The 27,454-nt window shown below is 52.8% G+C and overlaps 1 protein-coding gene across 1 annotated transcript; it reads right to left on the reverse strand.

Annotated features, from left to right (window-relative positions):
• Positions 1 to 4: 4 nt before the first annotated feature.
• Positions 5 to 27,454, reverse strand: LOC149428376 (echinoderm microtubule-associated protein-like 2; the record flags this gene model as incomplete). The annotated part of the gene is made up of 11 exons (XM_089667489.1): positions 27,265 to 27,454; positions 22,689 to 22,880; positions 21,662 to 21,816; positions 20,472 to 20,600; positions 16,610 to 16,741; positions 9,325 to 9,392; positions 8,018 to 8,106; positions 7,171 to 7,268; positions 6,531 to 6,618; positions 3,681 to 3,776; positions 5 to 51 (listed from the first exon to the last, which is right to left on the reverse strand). Coding segments are annotated over exons 1-11 (1,284 nt in total), but the record flags the coding sequence as incomplete, so codon positions are not given.

Genomic DNA, 27,454 nt, shown 5'->3' on the forward strand with positions numbered 1-27,454 from the left:
ACTTGACGACGGCATTCAGATCTGTCCCATCTGCTCCGTCCGGCCAGACCCCTGGAGAGAAGACACGTGTTAGTATGAAGGGAGAGGGGCGTATAATGCGGGTTCCGGTCATTCTGTGGGGTGCATCGTGGATCTGGCAGCACCGAGCGTTAATCCTGAGTCTTGGTGGGATGTGAGAGGGAACAGAGAAACCAGCAGCAATGCCATCAATGGGGGCAGATTATCACCCGCTGCTGGCCGGGAGGTCTGTCCTCCTCAGAACCTGCCATGGAGAAGCAAAGCTCATCACCATCCGTCTTCAGGACCTCTATTGTAGGCTCAGCCCGGCCTTGTACATCCATGGAAGAGCCACCTCCCCCACTGACACCCCAAAATCATCACTGTGTCCCCCCATCTCCCACTGACACCCCAAAATTATCACTGTGTCCCCCCATATCCCCACTGACACTCCAAATCTATCACCATCCGTCTTCAGGACCTCCATTGTAGGCTCAGCCCAGCCTTGTACATCCTTGGAAGAGCCACCACCTCCCCACTGACACCCCAAAATCATCACTGTGTCCCCCCATCTCCCCACTGACACCCCAAAATTATCACTGTGTCCCCCCATATCCCCACTGACACCCCAAATCTATCACCATCCGTTTTCAGGACCTCCATTGTAGGCTCAGCCCAGCCTTGTACATCCTTGGAAGAGCCACCACCTCCCCACTGACACCCCAAAATCATCACTGTGTCCCCCCATCTCCCCACTGACACCCCAAGATTATCACCATCAGTCTTCAGGACCTCACTGGTCTCCATTGTAGGCTCAGCCCGCCCCTTGTACATCCATGGAAGAGCTGCCACCTCCCCACTGACACCCTAAAATCATCACTTTCTGTGTCCCACCATCTCCCCACTGACACCCCCCAAAATTATCATCTCCTGTGTCCCACCACCTCTGCACTGATACCCCAAAATTATCTCCTTCTGTGTCCTACCACCTTCCCCACTGACACCCCAAAATTATCTCCTTCTGTGTCCCACCACCTCCGCATTGATACCCCAAAATCATCACCTTTAGTGTCAGTGACCGCACTCAGCAAAAGTGTACAAATCTTTGGCAACGTCTGGATTTCTGCACAGATGACTCATAAAACATGATCTGACCCTTCACTGAATCAACACCATACACCCTTCATATCACCGTGTCTTCAAATATCGAATGAACACTCAAAATACCGATGGAAATAGTAAGTGAACCTCCAGGATAATGACACGGCGAGTCAGGTGATCTGTCCATTCAGGTGAGGATTGGACCCGCCCCTCCCAAATCAAACTGAAAACAGAATCACAACTTGGGGTACCCGAGCCTGATACCCATCTCATTGTAGGACATCTATATCCCGGGTCTGACACCCATCTCATTGTAGGACATCTATATCCCGAGTCTGACACCCATCTCATTGTAGGACATCTATATCCCGGTCTGACATCCATCTCATTGTAGGACATCTATATCCCGGGTCTGACACCCATCTCATTGTAGGACATCTGTATCCCGGGTCTGATATCCATCTCATTGTAGGACATCTATATCCCAGGTCTGACATCCATCTCATTGTAGGACATCTGTATCCTGGGTCTGATACCCATCTCATTGTAGGACATCTATATCCTGGGTCTGACATCCATCTCATTGTAGGACATCTATATCCCGGGTCTGACACCCATCTCATTGTAGGACATCTGTATCCCGGGTCTGATATCCATCTCATTGTAGGACATCTATATCCCGGGTCTGACACCCATCTCATTGTAGGACATCTGTATCCCGGGTCTGATATCCATCTCATTGTAGGACATCTATATCCCGGGTCTGACACCCATCTCATTGTAGGACATCTATATCCTGGGTCTGATATCCATCTCACTGAAGGACATCTATATCCCGGGTCTGACATCCATCTCACTGAAGGACATCTATATCCCGGGTCTGACATCCATCTCATTGTAGGACATCTATATCCCGGGTCTGACATCCATCTCATTGTAGGACATCTATATCCCGAGTCTGACACCCATCTCATTGTAGGACATCTATATCCCGAGTCTGACACCCATCTCATTGTAGGACATCTATATCCCGTTTCTGACACCCATCTCATTGTAGGACATCTATATCCCGTTTCTGATACCCATCTCATTGTAGGACATCTATATCCCGAGTCTGACATCCATCTCATTGTAGGACATCTATATCCCGAGTCTGACACCCATCTCATTGTAGGACATCTATATCCCGGGTCTGACATCCATCTCATTGTAGGACATCTATATCCCGGGTCTGACATCCATCTCATTGTAGGACATCTGTATCCCAGGTCTGATATCCATCTCATTGTAGGACATCTATATCCCAGGTCTGATATCCATCTCATTGCAGGACATCTATATCCCGGGTCTGACACCCATCTCATTGCAGGACATCTATATCCCGGGTCTGACACCCATCTCATTGTAGGACATCTATATCCCGGGTCTGACATCCATCTCATTGTAGGACATCTATATCCCGGGTCTGACATCCATCTCATTGTAGGACATTTATATCCCGGGTCTGATATCCATCTCATTGTAGGACATCTGTATCCCGGGTCTGATACCCATCTCATTGTAGATCTATATCCCGGGTCTGACACCCATCTCATTGTAGGACATCTATGTCCCGGGTCTGACACCCATCTCATTGTAGGACATCTATATCCCGGGTCTGACATCCATTTCATTGTAGGACATCTATATCCCGAGTCTGACATCCATCTCATTGTAGGACATCTATATCCAGAGTCTGATATCCATCTCATTGTAGGACGTCTATATCCCGGGTCTGATATCCATCTCATTGTAGGACATCTATATCCCAGGTCTGATATCCATCTCATTGTAGGACATCTATATCCCGGGTCTGATACCATCTCATTGTAGGACATCTATATCCCGGGTCTGATACCATCTCATTGTAGGACATCTATATCTCGGGTCTGATACCCATCTCATTGTAGGACATCTATATCCCGGGTCTGACATCCATCTCATTGTAGGACATCTATATCCCGGGTCTGACATCCATCTCATTGTAGGACATCTATATCCCGGGTCTGACACCCATTTCATTGTAGGACATCTATATCTCTGGTCTGATATCCATCTCATTGTAGGACATCTGTATCCCGGGTCTGATACCCATCTCATTGTAGGACATCTATATCCCGGGTCTGATATCCATCTCATTGTAGATCTATATCCCGGGTCTGATACCCATCTCATTGTAGGACATCTATATCCCGGGTCTGATATCCATCTCATTGTAGATCTATATCCCGGGTCTGATACCCATCTCATTGTAGGACATCTGTATCCCATCCAGTCAGGGGAAGGGTGCACTATCAGATCAGTGGAAGGGTTCCCCATCTAATCGGGGGATAGGCACACCATCCAGTAAGTTGGATGGCACATGGGTACTCTTTTTAAGCATTTGTTCAGCTCACATTTAGAACACAAATATACAGAAATCCAGATTTTTTTTTAGGGTTCACAAAGTTCTGCAGCAGGACCCTCCCCCTCACTGGGACCATGAAGTCTATAGTGCCACCAGCCTTGACCTACATTCCAGTCCAGACCTGACCTGTACTTACCCAGCACATGGAAGCTGAGGGTACAGGAAGCGTTCTCCCACTCCACGTTCCTCACACTCTCCGCACTAACAATCTGCTTCGATGAATCCGGATCCCCTGAGCAGAGAAGGAAACCAACGTCATCTACTTCACCTATTACTGTACAGGATTGAGATCGCAATATAAACACAGACAGTACAATTACAACACGAGGGGGTCAGGAGGGCCCCAATCCTCAGAGCTTACAATCTAACAGGGAGGGGCAACTGGTACAAAAGGTAATAACTGCGGGGGAGGAGCCGATGAAGAAGTTCACTTGTTAGTATGAGGCCGGAAAGGCTTCCCTAAAGAGATGAGTTTTCAGGGATCTCCTAAAAGGTGGACAGAGTAGGAGATAGCTGGACATATTGGGGTAGGGAGTTCCAGAGGATGGGAGAGGCTCTGGAGGTGTGCATGGGAGGAGGAGACAAGGAGGCCAGTGAGCAGGAGGTTTTGGGAGGTGTGGAGAAGAAGGTTTGGGTGATATTGTTAGGGAGGCCGAGGTTGTGGATGGCTTTGTAAGTTGTTCGTATTTTGAATTTAATTCTTTGGGCAATCGGAAGCCAGGGGAGGGATTGGCAGAGAGGGGTGGAGGACACTGAATGGAGGCCAGGGGAGGGATTGGCAGAGAGGGGTGGAGGACACTGAATGGAGGCCAGTGGAGGGATTGGCAGAGAGGGGTGGAGGACACTGAATGGAGGCCAGTGGAGGGATTGGCAGAGGGGGGTGGAGGACACTGAGTGGAGGCCAGTGGAGGGATTGGCAGAGGGGGGTGGAGGACACTGAGTGGAGGCCAGTAAAGGGATTGGCAGAGGGGGGTGGAGGACAATGAATGGAGGCCAGTGGAGGGATTGGCAGAGAGGGGTGGAGGACACTGAATGGAGGCCAGTGGAGGGATTGGCAGAGAGGGGTGGAGGACACTGAGTGGAGGCCAGTGGAGGGATTGGCAGAGGGGGGTGGAGGACACTGAGTGGAGGCCAGTGGAGGGATTGGCAGAGGGGGGTGGAGGACACTGAATGGAGGCCAGTGGAGGGATTGGCAGAGGGGGGTGGAGGACACTGAGTGGAGGCCAGTGGAGGGATTGGCAGAGGGGGGTGGAGGACAATGAATGGAGGCCAGTGGAGGGATTGGCAGAGAGGGGTGGAGGACATGGAACGGGTGGTAAGGTAGATCATCCTGGAAGCAGCATTCATGATGGACTAAAGAGGGAATAGCCTATAGAGAGATCGGCCAATGAGAAGAGAGTTGCAATCACCAAGGTGAGACATAATGAGGCGTTCCGGGGTTTCATTAGGTAACTAGGGACACATGCTGGAGATGTTACGGAGGTGAAGTCTAGAAGATTTGGAGCTGAAAGGTCAGAGTCCAGGATTACACCCCAGGTACCCTGGTGTGAGTACATGAACGGGAGGGAATATCATCTGCTCAGTTTTAGGGATATTTCAGGTGGTGCGACCTCCATGCTGATATGTCAGCAAGTTAGTAATGTGAGAGGAGACTGAAGGGGCGAGGTGAGGAGGAGACTGAAGGGGCGAGGTGTGGAGGAGACTGAAGGGGCGAGGTGAGGAGGAGACTGAAGGGGCGAGGTGAGGAGGAGACTGAAGGGGCGAGGTGTGGAGGAGACTGAAGGGGCGAGGTGTGGAGGAGACTGAAGGGGCGAGGTGTGGAGGAGACTGAAGGGGCGAGGTGAGGAGGAGACTGAAGGGGCGAGGTGAGGAGGAGACTGAAGGGGCGAGGTGAGGAGGAGACTGAAGGGGCGAGGTGAGGAGTAGAGAGATAGATTTGGGTGTCATCGGCGTACAGTTGCTATTGGAAGCTGTGGGAGGTTATCGAGTGACCAAGGGAGGAGGTGTAGATAGAAGAGAAGGGGTTCAAGAACGAAGCCTTGGGGAACCCCCGACATAAAGAGGACATGGAGAGGAGGAGACAGTTAGAGGTAACATTGAAGGAGCGCTGTAATAGGAGGAGAACCAGGAGAGAGCAGAGTCTGGGGGGCCAAGGGAGTGCAGTTTATTGAGGAGGAGGGGATGGTCAACAGTAGCAGTAGGAGTACGGAGTAGTGGCCATTGGTTGGGGTGAGTACGGGGCAGAGCCCATTCGTTGGGGTGAGTACGGGGCAGAGCCCATTCGTTGGGGTGAGTACGGGGCAGAGCCCATTCGTTGGGGTGAGTACGGGGCAGAGCCCATTCGTTGGGGTGAGTACGGGGCAGAGCCCATTCGTTGGGGTGAGTACGGGGCAGAGCCCATTCGTTGGGGTGAGTACGGGGCAGAGCCCATTCGTTGGGGTGAGTACGGGGCAGAGCCCATTCGTTGGGGTGAGTACGGGGCAGAGCCCATTCGTTGGGGTGAGTACGGGGCAGAGCCCATTCGTTGGGGTGAGTACGGGGCAGAGCCCATTGGTTGGGGTGAGTACGGGGCAGAGCCCATTGGTTGGGGTGAGTACGGGGCAGAGCCCATTGGTTGGGGTGAGTACGGGGCAGAGCACATTGGTTTCAGAAGTTAGTAAATCATTAGTGGGGCGGTTTCTGTGGCGTGTTGGGTGTGGAAGGCGGACTTTTAGGGGACAAGAAGGTTGGGGGTCACAGAAGAAGGGGGGCCGTAGTAGCTGTGAGGGATCGGCATCCAGGGGGCACTTGGTCAGGTGAGCATCTGAGAGAAGAAAATGGTTCAGCCATTGTTCTCTGCTCTATAGAGGATCTTAGGGGGGATCCATGGGGGGATCCATTGGGATCTATGGGGTGATCCATAGGGGGATCTATGGGGGGATCCATGGGGGGATCTATGGGGGGATCCATAGGGGATCTATGGGGGACGCTCTCAGATGGGACTCACAGTACAGGACTTCGTAGTCTCCACTGTTGGTCATGAAGCTGGAACTGTCTGAGGCCCAATCCAGGTGAGTGATGTAGCTGGAGTGACCCTGGAAATACAAAACACCTGGTCTGTATATGACCCAAATATCTCCCCGATGTACGATATACCGCCCCCCCCCCCCCGTACACAGTCCATATACCCCCCCCCCCCGTACACAGTACATATACCCCCCCCCGTACACAGACCATATACCCCCTCCCCCCCCTGTACACAGTCCATATACCCCCTCCCCCCCCTGTACACAGTCCATATACCCCCCCCTGTACACAGTCCATATACCCCCCCCGTTACACAGTCCATATACCCCCCCCTGTACACAGTCCATATACCCCCCGTACACAGTCCATATACCCCCCGTTACACAGTCCATATACCCCCCCCCTGTACACAGTCCATATACTCCCCCCCCCCTGTACACAGTCCATATACCCCCCCCCGTTACACAGTCTATATACCCCCCCCCGTTACACAGTCCATATACCCCCCCCGTACACAGTCCATATACCCCCCCGTACACAGTCCATATTCCCCCCGTACACAGTCCACACCCCCCCGTACACAGTCCACACCCCCCCCCCCCATCTCGTTGCACACTCACCATACACTTGCCCACACGCCTGTACTCTCGCCCTTCCTCTGCCACCTCATAGAGATAAGTGAAGTTGTCATGTGACCCAACGGCCAAATACTGCCCATCTGTGACAGAGACAAGACCATGAGCACCACGGAGCGGTCCATACACGGGGAGCGGGCCACGCACGGGGAGCAGTCCACGCACGGGGAGCAGTCCACGCACGGGGAGCAGTCCACGCACGGGGAGCAGTCCACGCACGGGGAGCAGTCCACGCACGGGGAGCAGTCCACACACGGGGAGCAGTCTACACACGGGGAGCAGTCCATACACGGGGAGCAGTCCATACACGGGGAGCAGTCCATACACGGGGAGCAGTCCATACACGGGGAGCAGTCTACACACGGGGAGCAGTCTACACACGGGGAGCAGTCTACACACGGGGAGCAGTCTACACACGGGGAGCAGTCTACACACGGGGAGCAGTCCATACACGGGGAGCAGTCCATACACGGGGAGCAGTCCATACACGGGGAGCAGTCCATACACGGGGAGCAGTCCATACACGGGGAGCAGTCCATACACGGGGAGCAGTCCATACACGGGGAGCAGTCCATACACGGGGAGCAGTCCATACACGGGGAGAAGTCCATACACGGGGAGAAGTCCATACACGGGGAGAAGTCCATACACGGGGAGCAGTCCATACACGGGGAGCAGTCCATACACGGGGAGCAGTCCATACACGGGGAGCAGTCCATACACGGGGAGCAGTCCATACACGGGGAGCAGTCCATACACGGGGAGCAGTCCATACACGGGGAGAAGTCCATACATGGGGAGCGTGTGACGGGAAACAACAGGAGGACCTTACCGGGACTGTAGGAGATACAACTGATCTGCTCTCCAGCATCGGAGATACTGGTCACAATGACATGGGACTGAGAGTCCAGCACCAGGAACCTGCAAGAGAGAGGACTGGAACATTATACAGACCCATATAGAGACCATCACGTGTCATGGAGGACAGAGGGGGGACCATCACGTGTCATGGAGGACAGAGGGGGACCATCACGTGTCATGGAGGACAGAGGGGGACCATCACGTGTCATGGAGTACAGAGGAGGACCATCACTGATCATGGAGGACAGAGGGGGACCATCACGTGTCATGGAGGACAGAGGGGGACCATCACGTGTCATGGAGGACAGAGCGGGACCATCACGTGTCATGGAGGACAGAGCGGGACCATCACGTGTCATGGAGGACAGAGGAGGACCATCACTGATCATGGAGTACAGAGGAGGACCATCCCGTGTCATGGAGCACAGTGGAGGACCATCACCAAGGGTGGACTGACAACTCATGGGGCCCCCGGGCAATAGGGGATCATGGGGCCCCTGTGTCCTTGCCCAAACTCAAAAAAGCCTATGAAAAAGGTACCAGGGGCATCTCATGGGGCCCCCTACTGACCCCGGGCAGTGCCTGAGTTTCCAAATGGTCAGTCCGCCCCTGACCATCACTGATCATAGAGTACAGAGGAGGACCATCACTGATCATAGAGTACAGAGGAGGACCATCACTGATCATAGAGCACAGAGGAGGACCATCACGTGTCATGGAGTACAGAGGAGGACCATCATTGATCATAGAGTACAGAGGAGGACCATCACTGATCATAGAGTACAGAGGAGGACCATCACTGATCATAGAGTACAGAGGAGGACCATCACGTGTCATGGAGTACAGAGGAGGACCATCACGTGTCATGGAGTACAGAGGAGGACCATCACGTGTCATGGAGTACAGAGGAGGACCATCACGTGTCATGGAGTACAGAGGAGGACCATCACGTGTCATGGAGTACAGAGGAGGACCATCACGTGTCATGGAGTACAGAGGAGGACCATCACTGATCATGGAGTACAGAGGAGGACCATCACTTATGATGGAGTACAGAGGAGGACCATCACGTGTCATGGAATACAGAAGAGGCCCATCACGTGTCATGGAGAACTGAGGAGGCCCATCACTGATCATGGAGTACAGAGGAGGACCATCACGTGTCATGGAGTACAGAGGAGGACCATCACGTGTCATGGAGGACAGAGGAGGACCATCACTGATCATGGAGTACAGAGGAGGACCATCATCATGTGTGTGGTACATGCGGTTCCTTACCTTCCAGCGCAGGTCCCCACAGCTACCACACTGCCGGACGGGTGGAAGGCGGCCGCTCTTGCAGCGTCCTGTGAGGAACACGCAGAGAACATGTTATTATCATCCTTCCAACATGCTAAGAATGGGCGGGAACCGCTATTGGCTCCATCAGACAATCTGTAATTTCATTGGATGGCCACTTGGGGCCTCAGACGGCACTGAGCTCTGGAGGACATGACGTGCCCAAACGTGACCCCCCCATACAGGAGTACTGCCCCCCATACCAGGACCATGTCCTAAATACTCCCCCCCCACACAGGAGTACTGCCCCCCATACAGGAGTACTGCCCCCCATACCAGGACCATGTCCCAGATACCCCCCCCCCATACAGGAGTACTGCCCCCCATACCAGGACCATGTCCTAAATACTCCCTCCCCACACAGGAGTAATGCCCCCCATACGGAAGTACTGCCCCCCATACGGAAGTACTGCCCCCCATACGGAAGTACTGCCCCCCATACCAGGACCATGTCCCAGATACCCTCCCCCCATATAGGAATACTGCCCCCCATACCAGGACCATGTCCTAAATACTCCCCCCCCCCCCACAGGAGTACTGCCCCCCATACGGAAGTACTGCCCCCCATACGGAAGTACTGCCCCCCATACCAGGACCATGTCCCAGATACCCTCCCCCCATATAGGAGTACTGCCCCCCATACCAGGACCATGTCCTAAATACTCCCCCCCCCCCACAGGAGTACTGCCCCCCATACGGAAGTACTGCCCCCCATACGGAAGTACTGCCCCCCATACCAGGACCATGTCCCAGATACCCTCCCCCCATACAGGAGTACTGTCCCCCATACCAGGACCATGTCCTAAATACTCCCCCCCCCCCACACACAGGAGTACTGCCCCCCATACAGGAGTACTGCCCCCATACCAGGACCATGTCCTAAATACTCCCCCCCCCACACAGGAGTACTGCCCCCCATACAGAAGTACTGCCCCCCATACAGGAGTACTGCCCCCCATACCAGGACCATGTCCCAGATACCCCCCCCCCATATAGGAGTACTGTCCCCATACCAGGAACATGTCCTAGACCAGGGGTGGGCAAACTTTTTGACTTGAGGGCCGCAATGGGTTCATATATTGGACCCGGGTGCCCGACCAAGAGTAGATGAATGATGTGTATGTGTCATCCATAGTAAGTATAGTAATTCATCCCCCATATAGTAATTCATCCCCCCTATAGTAATTCATCCCCCCTATAGTAATTCATCCCCCATATAGTAATTCATCCCTCATATAGTAATACATCCCCCATAGTAATTCATCCCCCATATAGTAATTCATCCCCCATATAGTAATTCATCCCCCATATAGTAATTCATCCCCCATAGTAATTCATCCCCCATATAGTAATTCATCCCCCCTATAGTAATTCATCCCCCATATAGTAATTCATCCCCCATAGTAATTCATCCCCCATATAGTAATTCATCCCCCATATAGTAATACATCCCCCATATAGTAATACATCCCCCATAGTAATTCATCCCCCATATAGTAATTCATCCCCCATATAGTAATTCATCCCCCATATAGTAATACATCCCCCATATAGTAATACATCCCCCATAGTAATTCATCCCCCATATAGTAATTCATCCCCCATAGTAATACATCCCCCATATAGTAATTCATCCCCCATATAGTAATACATCCCCCATAGTAATTCATCCCCCATATAGTAATTCATCCCCCGTATAGTAATTCATCCCCCATAGTAATTCATCCCCCATATAGTAATTCATCCCCCCTATAGTAATTCATCCCCCATATAGTAATTCATCCCTCATATAGTAATTCATCCCCATATAGTAATTCATCCCCCCTATAGTAATTCATCCCCCATAGTAATACATCCCCCATATAGTAATACATCCCCCATAGTAATTCATCCCCCATATAGTAATACATCCCCCATAGTAATTCATCCCCCATATAGTAATTCATCCCCCATAGTAATTCATCCCCCATATAGTAATTCATCCCCCCTATAGTAATTCATCCCCCATATAGTAATTCATCCCCCATATAGTAATTCATCCCCCATAGTAATTCATCCCCCATAGTAATTCACCCCCCATAGTAATTCATCCCCCATATAGTAATTCACCCCCCATAGTAATTCATCCCCCATATAGTAATTCATCCCCCATATACAGTCATGGCCGAAATTGTTGGCACCCTTGATATTTTTCCTGAAAATCAAGTATTTCACACAAAAAAGGTATTGCATTAACACATGTTTTGCTATACACATGTTTATTCCCTTTGTATGTATTGGAACAAATATAAAACAGAGGCAGAAAAGCAAATATGACATAATGTCACACAAAACCCCAAAAATGGGCTGGACAAAAGTATTGGCACCCTTAACTTAATATTTGGTTGCACACCCTTTGGAAAACATAACTGAAATCAGTCGCTTCCTATAACCATCAATAAGCTTCTGACACCTCTCACCCGGAATTTTGGACCACTCTTCCTTTGCAAACAGCTCCAGGTCTCTCTTATTGGAAGGACACCTTTTCCCAACAGCAATTTTAAGATCTCTCCACAGGTGTTCAATGGGATTTAGATCTGGGCTCATTGCTGGCCACTTCAGAACTCTCCAGCGCTTCTTTGCCATCCATTTCTGAGTGCTTTTTGACGTATGTTTGGGGTCATTGTCCTGCTGGAAGACCCAGGATCTTGGACGCAAACCCAGCTTTCTGACACTGGGCCCTACAGTGCGACCCAAAATCCTTTGGTAATCCTCAGATTTCATGATGCCTTGCACACAGTCAAGGCACCCAGTGCCAGAGGCAGCAAAACAACCCCAAAACATCATTGAACCTCCACCATATTTTACCGTAGGTACTGTGTTTTGTTCTTTGTAGGCCTCATTCCGTTTTCGGTAAACAGTAGAATGATGTGCTTTACCGAAAAGCTCTATCTTGGTCTCATCTGTCCACAAGACGTTTTCCCAGAAGGCTTTTGGCTTACTCAAGTACATTTTGGCAAACTGTAGTCTTGCTTTTTTATGTCTCTGTGTCAGCAGTGGGGTCCTCCTGGGTCTCCTGCCATAGCGTTTCATTTCATTTAAATGTCGACGGATAGTTCGCGCTGACACTGATGCTCCCTGAGCCTGCAGGACAGCTTGAATGTCTTTGGAACATGTTTGGGGCTGCTTATCCACCATCCGGACTATTCTGCGTTGCAATCTTTCATCAATTTTCCTCATCCGTCCACGACCAGGGAGATTAGCTACAGTGCCATGGGTTGCAAACTTCTTGATAATGTTGCGCACTGTGGACAAAGGCAAATCTAGTTCTCTGGAGATGGACTTGTAACCTTGAGATTGTTGATATTTTGCCACAATTTTGGTTCTCAGGTCCTCAGACAGTTCTCGTCTCCTCTTTCTGTTGTCCATGCTTAGTGTGGCACAGACAGACACACAATGCAAAGGTTAAGTGAACGTCTCTCCTTTTTATCTGCTTTCAGGTGTGATTTCTATATTGCCCACACCTGTTACTTGCCCCAGGTGAGTTTACAGGAGCATCACATGCTTGTAACATTCTTATTTATCCGCAGTTGTGAAAGGGTGCCAATACTTTTGTCCAGCCCATTTTTGGAGGTTTGTGTGACATTATGTCGAATTTGCTTTCTTTCCTCCCTTTTTTTGTTTTGTCCCAATACACACAAAGGGAATAAACATGTGTATAGCAAAACATGTGTTAATGCAATACGTTTCGTGAGAAATACATGATTTCCTGGAGAAATATCAAGGGTGCCAACAATTTCGGCCATGACTGTAGTAATTCACCCCCCATAGTAATTCACCCCCCATAGTAATTCATCCCCCATAGTAATTCATCCCCCGTATAGTAATTCATCCCCCGTATAGTAATTCATCCCCCATATAGTAATTCATCCCCCATATAGTAATTCATCCCCCCTATATTAATTCATCCCCCCTATAGTAATTCATCCCCCATATTAAGTCCCCAAGCCCCCCCTGTGTCAATTCACTTACCTTTGCTCCGCGCGTTCCTCTCGCCGTTCCGGTGTAGCATGAAAATCTGTCTCCTATGAGGATCTGTCCCCCTCGACGTATCTGCGCATGTGCCAGTTTCAGGCATTAGCAGCCGATCGGCGATCTCTGGCACATGCGCAGATACGTCGAGGGGGACAGATCCTCATAGGAGACAGATTTTCAGGCTACACCGGTCTTCAGGGCGGACTGTGAGAGGAGCCCAGCGGGAGCCTAGCTGGCCGGATTAAAAGGTCCGCCGGGCCGTAGTTTGCCCATTGCTGTCCTATACACACACCCCCCCCCCACTCACAGGGGTACTGCCCCCCATACCAGGACCATGTCCCAGATACCCCCCCCCCCTATACAGGAGTACTGCCCCCATAACAGGACCATGTCCTAGACACCCCCCCACACAGGAGTACTGCCCCCCATACCAGGACCATGTCCTAGACGCCCCCCTCCCATACAGGAGTACTGCCCCCCATACCAGGACCATGTCCTAGACACCGCCCCTCCCACACAGGGGTACTGCCCCCCATACCAGGACCATGTCCCAGATACCCCCCCCCCCGATATAGGAGTACTTCCCCCATACCAGGACCATGTCCCAGATACCCCCCCCCATATAGGAGTACTGCCCCCCATACCAGGACCATGTCCCAGATACCACCCCCCCACATAGGAGAATTTACCCCCATAGCGGGACCATGTCCTAGATACCCCCCCCCCCATATAGGAGTACTGCCCCCCATACCAGGACCATGTCCTAGACATCCCCCCCCACACAGGAGTACTGCCCCCCATACCAGGACCAAGTCCTAGATACCCCCCCCCCCGATATAGGAGTACTTCCCCCATACCAGGACCATGTCCCAGATCCCCCCCCTATACAGGAGTACTGCCCCCATACCAGGACCATGTCCCAGATACCCCCCCCCCCCGATATAGGAGTACTTCCCCCATACCAGGACCATGTCCCAGATACCCCCCCCCCCCCGATATAGGAGTACTTCCCCCATACCAGGACCATGTCCCAGATACCCCCCCCATACAGGAGTACTGCCCCCCATACCAGGACCATGTCCCAGATACACCCCCCCCATATAGGAGTACTGCCCCCCATACCAGGACCATGTCCCAGATACACCCCCCCCCATACAGGAGTACTGCCCCCCATACCAGGACCATGTCCCAGATACACCCCCCCCATATAGGAGTACTGCCCCCCATACCAGGACCATGTCCCAGATACACCCCCCCCCCATACAGGAGTACTGCCCCCCATACCAGGACCATGTCCCAGATACACCCCCCATACAGGAGTACTGCCCCCATACCAGGACCATGTCCCAGATACACCCCCCATACAGGAGTACTGCCCCCCATACCAGGACCATGTCCCAGATACACCCCCCCCATATAGGAGTACTGCCCCCCATACCAGGACCATGTCCCAGATACACCCCCCCCCCATACAGGAGTACTGCCCCCCATACCAGGACCATGTCCCAGATACACCCCCCATATAGGAGTACTGCCCCCCATACCAGGACCATGTCCCAGATACACCCCCCATATAGGAGTACTGCCCCCCATACCAGGACCATGTCCCAGATACACCCCCCCCATACAGGAGTACTGCCCCCCATACCAGGACCATGTCCCAGATACACCCCCCCCATACAGGAGTACTGCCCCCCATACAAGAGTACTGCCCCCCATACCAGGACCATGTCCCAGATACCCCCCCCGATATAGGAGTACTGCCCCCCATACCAGGACCATGGCCCAGATACACCCCCCCCCCCATACAGGAGTACTGCCCCCCATACCAGGACCATGTCCCAGATACACCCCCCCCCATACAGGAGTACTGCCCCCATACCAGGACTATGTCCTAGACACCACCCCTCCCATACCAGGACCATGTCCTTGATACCCCCCCCCCCACAGGAGTACTGCCCCCATAGCAGGACCATGTCCTAGATACCACCCCCCCTCCCCCACAGGAGTACTGCCCCCATAGCAGGACCATGTCCTTGATACCCCCCCCCCCACAGGAGTACTGCCCCCATAGCAGGACCATGTCCTAGATACCACCCCCCCCCCCCCACAGGAGTACTGCCCCCATAGCAGGACCATGTCCTAGATACCACCCCCCCCCCCCCCACAGGAGTACTGCCCCCATAGCAGGACCATGTCCTAGATACCACCCCCCCTCCCACACAGGAGTACTGCCCTCATACCAGGACCATGTCCTAGATACTCCCCCCACACAGGAGTACTGCCCCCATACCAGGACCATGTCCTAGACCCCCCCCCCCACAAACACACAGGAATACTGCCCCCATACCAGGACCATATCCTAGACACCACCTCCCACACAGGAGTACTGCCCCCATACCAGGACCATGTCCCAGACACCACCCCCCCCATACCATGTCCTAGACACCACCCCCCCATACCAGGACCATGTCCTAGACACCACCCCCCATACCAGGACCATGTCCTAGACACCACCCCCCCATACCAGGACCATGTCCCAGACACCACCCCCCCATACCAGGACCATGTCCCAGACACCACCTCCCATACAGGAGTACTGCCCCCATACCAGGACCATGTCCCAGACACCAACCCCCCATACCAGGACCATGTCCCAGACACCACCCCCCCCCATACCAGGACCATGTCCCAGACACCACCCCCCCCCATACCAGGACCATGTCCCAGACACCACCCCCCCCCCCATACCAGGACCATGTCCCAGACACCACCCCCCCCCATACCAGGACCATGTCCTAGACATCACCCCTCCCATACCAGGACCATGTCCTAGACATCACCCCTCCCATACCAGGACCATGTCCCAGACACCACCCCCCCCCCATACCAGGACCATGTCTTAGACACCACCCCCCCATACCAGGACCATGTCCTAGACACCACCCCCCCATACCAGGACCATGTCCTAGACACCACCCCCCACACAGGAGTACTGCGCCATGCTGGGATTGGTCAGCAGATTCTGCCCCTCCATGCTCCATTGGACAGGGTCAAGGTTAGCTCTCGCAGAGTATTGGAGCAGATCAGAGATTTACGGCCACCGATGGCCACAGACAACAGGAAGAAGTACATCCATACTAAATACAGACTACCCCAGGTCCGTACACATTCTCCTCCAGTCCTTAGGGTCCCGATTCTGGGGTCTCACCTCCAGTGTGGTGCTCCAGACTGGTTGATGCTCTTTGCTGTTCCAGAGATGAACCAGCTTGTCATGGCCACAGGTCAAGAAGAGATCGAGAGACGGATGGCAGCAAAGACCCCACAGTTCATCTGTGTGACCCTAAAAGAGAGTCGAGGAGAAGCTGATGGGTCAAGTCCCAGGAATGGTCAGTCCTCTCAATCATGGCACTACCTGAGGAATAGTGTGTGGGCGCCATGATCCGACTAGTCTGAGGGTCCTAGAACATCTGATTGGTCAGTCCTCTCAATCATGGCACTACATGAGGAATAGTGTGTGGGCGCCATGATCCGACTAGTCTGAGGGTCCTAGAACATCTGATTGGCCAGTCCTCTCAATCATGGCACTACATGAGGAATAGTGTGTGGGCGCCATGATCCGACCAGTCTGAGGGTCCTAGAACATCTGATTGGTCAGTCCTCTCAATCATGGCACTACATGAGGAATAGTGTGGGCGCCATGATCCGACCAGTCTGAGGGTCCTAGAACATCTGATTGGTCAGTCCTCTCAATCATGGCACTACATGAGGAATAGTGTGTGGGCGCCATGATCCGACCAGTCTGAGGGTCCTAGAACATCTGATTGGTCAGTCCTCTCAATCATGGCACTACATGAGGAATAGTGTGTGTGCCATGATCCGACCAGTCTGAGGGTCCTAGAACATCTGATTGGCCAGTCCTCTCAATCATGGCACTACATGAGGAATAGAGTGTGGGCGCCATGATCCGACCAGTCTGAGGGTCCTAGAACATCCGATTGGTCAGTCCTCTCAATCATGGCACTACATGAGGAATAGTGTGTGTGGGCGCCATGATCCGACCAGTCTGAGGGTCCTAGAACATCTGATTGGTCAGTCCTCTCAATCATGGCACTACATGAGGAATAGTGTGTGTGGGCGCCATGATCCGACCAGTCTGAGGGTCCTAGAACATCCGATTGGTCAGTCCTCTCAATCATGGCACTACATGAGGAATAGTGTGTGTGGGCGCCATGATCCGACCAGTCTGAGGGTCCTAGAACATCTGATTGGTCAGTCCTCTCAATCATGGCACTACATGAGGAATAGTGTGTGGGCGCCATGATCCGACCAGTCTGAGGGTCCTAGAACATCTGATTGGCCAGTCCTCTCAATCATGGCACTACATGAGGAATAGAGTGTGGGCGCCATGATCCGACCAGTCTGAGGGTCCTAGAACATCCGATTGGTCAGTCCTCTCAATCATGGCACTACATGAGGAATAGTGTGTGTGGGCGCCATGATCCGACCAGTCTGAGGGTCCTAGAACATCTGATTGGTCAGTCCTCTCAATCATGGCACTACATGAGGAATAGTGTGTGTGGGCGCCATGATCCGACCAGTCTGAGGGTCCTAGAACATCCGATTGGTCAGTCCTCTCAATCATGGCACTACATGAGGAATAGTGTGTGTGGGCGCCATGATCCGACCAGTCTGAGGGTCCTAGAACATCTGATTGGTCAGTCCTCTCAATCATGGCACTACATGAGGAATAGTGTGTGTGTGTGCCATGATCCGACCAGTCTGAGGGTCCTAGAACATCTGATTGGTCAGTCCTCTCAATCATGGCACTACATGAGGAATAGTGTGTGTGTGCGCCATGATCCGACTAGTCTGAGGGTCCTAGAACATCTGATTGGTCAGACACAATGTGGTCACTATCCAACGTCCAGCAATGTCCGATTGTCGTTTGGCAGATCATTCCGTAGAATCTCGTGTTGGGTGATGAGACGTTACCCAATGTATGGGGGCAGGCAGGGTGACAATTGTATGTAACTAGACCTGTCCTCATTCCACAGCCAATCACTCATTGTCGTCCAATAAACATGGCGGTGGTGAGGCCCAACACATACCCGAATTTCAGTCTAGAGGTATCAAAAGTTGGGTTGATTTCTGATTGGTTGTTCTTGGATATTGTTCCTCTGTAATGCACATGATACTCGGTGTCATATCGGATCCTTTGTTTTCCATCGCGTGACTACACCGAGGTCACCTGAACACTTTAAATGGCCATTTTCTGAACCTCTATATAACGGTTCGATCAGAAAACGATTGTATGTCTGTGGCATACATCTACACAGCACGCCAACACATGCATGTTTTTGGAAAAATTTGTTATCAGACCTTCTGACCTCCATCTCAGGTCTACAATCTGCCCATGTGTATGATCTGATGGTCTTCGTGATTGTGAGGTCCATCTCATATTTATGGTCCTCCCAGGTGTATGATCTGATGGTCTTTGTGATTGTGAGGTCCATCTCATATCTATGGTCCTCCCAGGTGTATGATCTGATGGTCTTCGTGATTGTGAGGTCCATCTCAGATCTATGGTCCTCCCAGGTGTATTATCTGGTGGTCTGAGGGATCGTGAGGTCCATCTCATGTCTATGGTCTGCCCAGGTGTATGATCTGGTGGTCTGAGGGATCGTGAGGGCCATCTAGGTCTATGGTCTTCCCAGGTGTATGATCTGGCCGTCTGAGGGATTGTGAGGTCCATCTCAGATCTATGGTCCTCCCAGGTGTATGATCTGGTGGTCTTAGTGATTGTGAGCTCCATCTCATGTCTATGGTCTGCCCAGGTGTATGATCTGGTGGTCTTAGTGATTGTGAGCTCCATCTCATGTCTATGGTCTGCCCAGGTGTATGATCTGGTGGTCTGAGGGGTCGTGAGGTCCATCTCATGTCTATGGTCCTCCCAGGTGTATGATCTGGTGGTCTGAGGGATCGTGAGGTCCATCTCAAATCTATGGTCTTCCCAGGTGTATGATCTGATGGTCTTCGTGATTGTGAGGTCCATCTCAGATCTACGGTCTTCCCAGGTGTATGATCTGGTGGTCTGAGGGATCGTGAGGTTCATCTCAGATCTATGGTCTTCCCAGGTGTATGATCTGATGGTCTTCGTGATTGTGAGGTCCATCTCATGTCTATGGTCTTCCCAGGTGTATGATCTGGTGGTCTTAGTGATTGTGAGCTCCATCTCATGTCTATGGTCTGCCCAGGTGTATGATCTGGCGGTATGTGGGATTGTGAGTTCCATATGAGGTCTACAGTGTGACCAGGTGTATGATCTGGTGGTCTAAGGGATTGTGAGGTCCATCCAGGTCTATGGTCTGCCCAGGTGTATGATCTGGTGGTCTGAGGGATTGTGAGGTCCATCTCATGTCTATGGTCTTCCCAGGTGTATGATCTGGAGGTCCGAGGGATTGTGAGGTCCATCTCATGTCTATGGTCTTCCCAGGTGTATGATCTGGAGGTCCGAGGGATTGTGAGGTCCATCTCAGATCTATGATCTGGCGGTATGTGGGATTGTGAGTTCCATATCAGGTCTACAGTGTGACCAGGTGTATGATCTGGTGGTCTGAGGGATCGTGAAGTCCATCTCAGATCTATGGTCTGCCCAGGTGTATGAGCTGGTGGTCTGAGGGATCGTGAGGTCCATCCAGGTCTATGGTCTGCCCAGGTGTATGATCTGGTTGTCTTAGTGATTGTGAGGTCCATCTCATGTCTATGGTCTGCCCAGGTGTATGATCTGGTGGTCTGAGGGATCGTGAGGTCCATCCAGGTCTATGGTCTGCCCAGGTGTATGATCTGGTGGTCTGAGTGATTGTGAGGTCCATCTCAGATCTATGGTCTGCCCAGGTGTATGATCTGGTGGTCTGAGTGATTGTGAGGTCCATCTCAGATCTATGGTCTGCCCAGGTGTATGATCTGGTGGTCTGAGGGATTGTGAGGTCCCAGTCCCTCTTCTCAAGGTTGGGTTTCATCCCTTCCCCAGATGGGTGATGGATTGTCAGTCTTTTTAGAGCACATATTACCTGTATCAGACAGTTCAGGCCGCTCTGCAGACTGCCGCTCATCACACAGTTCTTAGTGGTCCCCACATACAGCGTGTCCCCCCCGCGGCCCTCTGTGATGGTCCTTACCGGCCCGAAACACTCTGGAATCTGAAGTATGAAAGCACAGAGACTAATTATTTATATTGTTCTCGAAACCCAGACTCCCCACCCCCGTCCCACCGTACCCAGACTCCCCACCCCCGTCCCACCGTACCCAGACTCCCCACCCCCATCCCAGACTCCCCACCCCTGTCCCACCGTACCCAGACTCCCCACCCCCATCCCAGACTCACCACCCCCGTCCCAGACTCCCCACACCTGTCCCACCGTACCCAGACTCCCCACCCCCGTCCCAGACTCCCCACCCCTGTCCCACCGTACCCAGACTCCCCACCCCTGTCCCACCGTACCCAGACTCCCCACCCCTGTCCCACCGTACCCAGACTCCCCACCCCCATCCCAGACTCCCCACCCCCATCCCAGACTCCCCACCCCTGTCCCACCGTACCCAGACTCCCCACCCCCGTCCCAGACTCCCCACCCCCGTCCCAGACTCCCCACACCTGTCCCACCGTACCCAGACTCCCCACCCCCGTCCCAGACTCCCCACCCCTGTCCCACCGTACCCAGACTCCCCACCCCTGTCCCACCGTACCCAGACTTCCCACCCCTGTCCCAGACTCCCCACCCCCATCCCACCGTACCCAGACTCCCCATCCCAGACTCCCCACACCTGTCCCACCGTACCCAGACTTCCCACCCCTGTCCCACCATACCCAGACTCCCCACCCCCATCCCAGACTCCCCACCCCCATCCTACCGTACCCAGACTCCCCACCCCCATCCCAGACTCCCCACCCCCGTCCCACCGTACCCAGACTCCCCACCCCGTCCCACCGTACCCAGACTCCCCACCCCCGTCCCACCGTACCCAGACTCCAGACTCCCCACCCCGTCCCACCGTACCCAGACTCCCCCCCCCTGTCCCACCGTACCCAGACCCCCCCCCCCCCTGTCCCACCGTACCCAGACCCCCCCCCCCCCCCCGTCCCACCGTACCCAGACTCCCCACCCCTGTCCCACCGTACCCAGACCCCCCCCCCCCGTACCCAGACCCCCCCCCCCCCCGTCCCACCGTACCCAGACTCCCCACCCCCGTCCCACCATACCCGGGTCTCCTGCACTTTCTTGTATTCGCGATCCCATAGAAAGACTCGGCCATCTTTGCCACCTCCAGAAAGTAGAGTGCCATCCCTGCATACACAGAGAGCAAAAATCCCGCCATCATGGGCGCCGCACACGGCATGAGAGATCCGGTGACTGCCTGCAAAAGACACACGTGTCAGCTCACCTTTCACATGACATTTGTCCCCCCCCCCCCCCAACCATGTGACTTGTGTCCATCTGTCCTCTCCCTACCCCCCCAGCCATGTGATTGGTGTCCATCTGTCCTCACTACCCCCCCCCCCCTCCCCCCCGCCATGTGATTGATGTCCATCTGTCCTCACTCCCCCCCCCCCCCCCCCGCCATGTGATTGGTGTCCATCTGTCCTCACTCCCCCCCCGCCATGTGATTGGTGTCCATCTGTCCTCACTCCGCCCCAAGCCATGTGATTGGTGTCCATCTGTCCTCACTCCCCCCCCCCAGCCATGTGATTGGTGTCCATCTGTCCTCACTCCGCCCCAAGCCATGTGATTGGTGTCCATCTGTCCTCACTCCCCCCCCCAGCCATGTGATTGGTGTCCATCTGTCCTCACTGCCCCCCCAGCCATGTGATTGGTGTCCATCTGTCCTCACTCCCCCCCCAGCCATGTGATTGGTGTCCATCTGTCCTCACTCCCCCCCAGCCATGTGATTGGTGTCCATCTGTCCTCACTCCCCCCCCAGCCATGTGATTGGTGTCCATCTGTCCTCACTCCCCCCCCAGCCATGTGATTGGTGTCCATCTGTCCTCACTCCCCCCCAGCCATGTGATTGGTGTCCATCTGTCCTCACTCCCCCCCCAGCCATGTGATTGGTGTCCATCTGTCCTCACTCCCCCCCCAGCCATGTGATTGGTGTCCATCTGTCCTCACTCCCCCCCCAGCCATGTGATTGGTGTCCATCTGTCCTCACTCCCCCCCCAGCCATGTGATTGGTGTCCATCTGTCCTCACTCCCCCCCTAGCCATGTGATTGGTGTCCATCTGTCCTCACCTTTCCCCCACACGTACAAGTTCCCATTGGAGTCCCCAGTGACCACATCCCCATTCTCAGCGAATGCCACACACAGGACGAAGCGTGGCTTCTCGTATTTCTGTGGAGGGAAATCATCATTAGTGTCACAATCTAGTGCCGGTTGGAGATCATTCGATGGTTCTTTCCTGTGTCCATCTACTATCAGGATTCAAGAGGGAGGATTCAAGAGGGAGGATTCAAGAGGGAGGATTCAAGAGGGAGGATTCAAAAAGGAGGATTCAAGAGGGAGGGTTGCAGAGGGAGGGTTGCAGAGGGAGGGTTGCAGAGGGAGGGTTCCAGAGGGAGGATTCAAGAGGGAGGATTCAAGAGGGAGGATTCAAGAGGGAGGATTCAAGAGGGAGGATTCAAGAGGGAGGGTTGCAGAGGGAGGGATCCAGAGGGAGGGATCCAGAGGGAGGGATCCAGAGGGAGGGATCCAGAGGGAGGGATCCAGAGGGAGGGATCCAGAGGGAGGGATCCAGAGGGAGGGTTGCAGAGGGAGGGTTCCAGAGGGAGGGTTCCAGCCAACACTGCAGCTGAACGTTCCCTCAAAATCCAGAACTGAGGAATTACCGCGGCCGCCATCTAAATATACTAGTTCCCAAGCTGCCATCGTTCCTTCTCTGAATATACTAGTTCCCGGGCCACCATCGTTCCTTCTCTAAATATACCAGTTCCCAGACCACCATCGTTCCTTCTCTGAATATACTAGTTCCCGGGCCACCATCGTTCCTTCTCTGAATATACTAGTTCCCGGGCCACCATCGTTCCTTCTCTGAATATACTAGTTCCCGGGCCAACATCGTTCCTTCTCTGAATATACTAGTTCCCGGGCCACCATCGTTCCTTTGAATATACCAGTTCCCGGGCCGCCATCGTTTCTTCTCTGAATATACTAGTTCCCAGACCACCATCGTTCCTTCTCTGAATATACTAGTTCCCGGGCCACCATCGTTCCTTCTCTAAATATACCAGTTCCCGGGCCACCATTGTTCCTTTGAATATACCAGTTCCCGGGGCCGCCATCGTTCCTTCTCTGAATATACTAGTTCCCGGGCCACCATCATTCCTTCTCTGAATATACTAGCTCCCGGGCCACCATCGTTCCTTCTCTGAATATACTAGTTCCCGGGCCACCATCATTCCTTCTCTGAATATACTAGTTCCCGGGCCACCATCGTTCCTTCTCTGAATATACTAGTTCCGGGGCCACCATCGTTCCTTCTCTGAATATACTAGTTCCGGGGCCACCATCGTTGCTTCTCTGAATATACTAGTTCGCAGGCCACCATCATTCCTTCTCTGAATATAACAGTTCCCGGGCCACCATCATTCCTTCTCCTAATATACTAGTTCCCAGACCACCATCGTTCCTTCTCTGAATATACTAGTTCCCAGACCACCATCGTTCCTTCTCTGAATGTACTAGTTCCCGGGCCACCATCGTTCCTTCTCTGAATATACTAGTTCCCGGGCCGCCATCATTCCTTCTCTGAATATACTAGTTCCCACACCACCATTGTTCCTTCTCTGAATATACTAGTTCCCGGGCCACCATCGTTCCTTCTCTGAATATACTAGTTCCCGGGCCACCATCGTTCCTTCTCTGAATATACTAGTTCCCGGGCCACCATCGTTCCTTCTCTGAATATACTAGTTCCCGGGCCACCATCGTTCCTTCTCTGAATATACTAGTTCCCGGGCCACCATCATTCCTTCTCTGAATATACTAGTTCCCGGGCCACCATCGTTCCTTCTCTGAATATACTAGTTCGCAGGCCACCATCGTTCCTTCTCTGAATATACTAGTTCCCGGGCCACCATCATTCCTTCTCTGAATATAACAGTTCCCGGGCCGCCATCGTTCCTTCTCTGAATATACTAGTTCCCGGGCCGCCGTCGTTCCTTCTCTGAATATACTAGTTCCCGGGCCACCATCGTTCCTTCTCTGAATATACTAGTTCCCGGGCCACCATCATTCCTTCTCTGAATATACTAGTTCCCAGATCACCATCGTTCCTTCTCTGAATATACTAGTTCCCGGGCCACCATCATTCCTTCTCTGAATATACTAGTTCCCGGGCCACCATCGTTGCTTCTCTGAATATACTAGTTCGCAGGCCACCATCATTCCTTCTCTGAATATACTAGTTCCCAGGCCGCCATCGTTCCTTCTCTGAATATACTAGTTCCCAGACCACCATCGTTCCTTCTCTGAATGTACTAGTTCCCGGGCCACCATCGTTCCTTCTCTGAATATACTAGTTCCCGGGCCGCCATCATTCCTTCTCTGAATATACTAGTTCCCAGGCCACCATCGTTCCTTCTCCTAATATAACAGTTCCCAGGCCACCATCGTTCCTTCTCTGAATATACTAGTTCCCAGGCCACCATCGATCCTTCTCTGAATATACTAGTTCCCGGACCGCCATCGATGCTTCTCTGAATATACTAGTTCCCGGGCCACCATCATTGCTTCTCTGAATATACTAGTTCCCGGGCCACCATCATTGCTTCTCTGAATATACTAGTTCCCAGGCCACCATCATTCCTTCTCTGAATGTACTAGTTCCCAGGCCACCATCGTTCCTTCTCTGAATATACCAGTTCCCAGGCCACCATCGTTCCTTCTCTGAATATACTAGTTCCCGGGGCCGCCATCGTTCCTTCTCTGAATATACTAGTTCCCGGGCCGTCATCATTCCTTCTCTGAATATACTAGTTCCCGGGGCCGCCATCGTTCCTTCTCTGAATATACTAGTTCCCGGGCCTCCATCGTTCCTTCTCTGAATATACTAGTTCCCGGGCCACCATCGTTCCTTCTCTGAATATACCAGTTCCCGGGGCCGCCATCGTTCCTTTGAATATACCAGTTCCCGGGGCCGCCATCGTTCCTTCTCTGAATATACTAGTTCCCGGGCCACCATAGTTCCTTCTCTGAATATACTAGTTCCCGGGCCACCATCGTTCCTTCTATGAATATACCAGTTCCCGGGCCACCATCGTTCCTTCTCTGAATATACTAGTTCCCGGGCCACCATCGTTCCTTCTATGAATATACCAGTTCCCGGGCCACCATCGTTCCTTCTCTGAATATACTAGTTCCCGGGCCACCATCATTCCTTCTCTGAATATACTAGTTCCCGGGCCACCATCGTTCCTTCTCTGAATATACTAGTTCCGGGGCCACCATCGTTGCTTCTCTGAATATACTAGTTCGCAGGCCACCATCATTCCTTCTCTGAATATACTAGTTCCCGGGCCACCATCGTTCCTTCTCTGAATATAACAGTTCCCGGGCCGCCATCGTTCCTTCTCTGAATATACTAGTTCCCGGGCCGCCATCATTCCTTCTCTGAATATACTAGTTCCCGGGCCCCCATCGTTCCTTCTCTGAATATACTAGTTCCCAGACCACCGTCGTTCCTTCTCTGAATATACTAGTTCCCGGGCCACCATTGTTCCTTCTCCTAATATACTAGTTCCCAGACCACCATCGTTCCTTCTCTGAATATACTAGTTCCCGGGCCACCATCGTTCCTTCTCTGAATATAACAGTTCCCGGGCCGCCATCATTCCTTCTCTGAATATACTAGTTCCCGGGCCGCCATCATTCCTTCTCTGAATATACTAGTTCCCAGACCACCATTGTTCCTTCTCTGAATATACTAGTTCCCGGGCCACCATCGTTCCTTCTCTGAATATACCAGTTCCCGGGCCGCCATTGTTCCTTCTCTGAATATACTAGTTCCCGGGCCACCATCGTTCCTTCTCTGAATATACTAGTTCCCGGGCCACCATCGTTCCTTCTCTGAATATACTAGTTCCCGGGCCACCATCGTTCCTTCTCTAAATATACCAGTTCCCAGGCCACCATTGTTCCTTTGAATATACCAGTTCCCGGGGCCGCCATCGTTCCTTCTCTGAATATACTAGTTCCCGGGCCACCATCGTTCCTTCTCTAAATATACCAGTTCCCAGGCCACCATTGTTCCTTTGAATATACCAGTTCCCGGGGCCGCCATTGTTCCTTCTCTGAATATACTAGTTCCCGGGCCACCATCATTCCTTCTCTGAATATACTAGCTCCCGGGCCACCATCGTTCCTTCTCTGAATATACTAGTTCCCGGGCCACCATCATTCCTTCTCTGAATATACTAGTTCCCGGGGCCGCCATCGTTCCTTCTCTGAATATACTAGTTCCCGGGCCTCCATCGTTCCTTCTCTGAATATACCAGTTCCCGGGGCCGCCATCGTTCCTTTGAATATACCAGTTCCCGGGGCCGCCATCGTTCCTTCTCTGAATATACTAGTTCCCGGGCCACCATAGTTCCTTCTCTGAATATACTAGTTCCCGGGCCACCATCGTTCCTTCTATGAATATACCAGTTCCCGGGCCACCATCGTTCCTTCTCTGAATATACCAGTTCCCGGGGCCACCATCGTTCCTTCTCTGAATATACTAGTTCCCGGGCCACCATCGTTGCTTCTCTGAATATACTAGTTCGCAGGCCACCATCATTCCTTCTCTGAATATACTAGTTCCCGGGCCACCATTGTTCCTTCTCTGAATATAACAGTTCCCGGGCCGCCATCGTTCCTTCTCTGAATATACAAGTTCCCGGGCCGCCGTCGTTCCTTCTCTGAATATACTAGTTCCCGGGCCACCATCGTTCCTTTGAATATACCAGTTCCCGGGCCGCCATCGTTTCTTCTCTGAATATACCAGTTCCCGGGCCGCCAT

Source organism: Staurois parvus, unplaced genomic scaffold (assembly GCF_062004578.1).
Source record: "Staurois parvus isolate SC_StPar_1 unplaced genomic scaffold, SC_StPar_1.0 ptg003286l, whole genome shotgun sequence".
NCBI lineage: Eukaryota > Metazoa > Chordata > Amphibia > Anura > Ranidae > Staurois > Staurois parvus.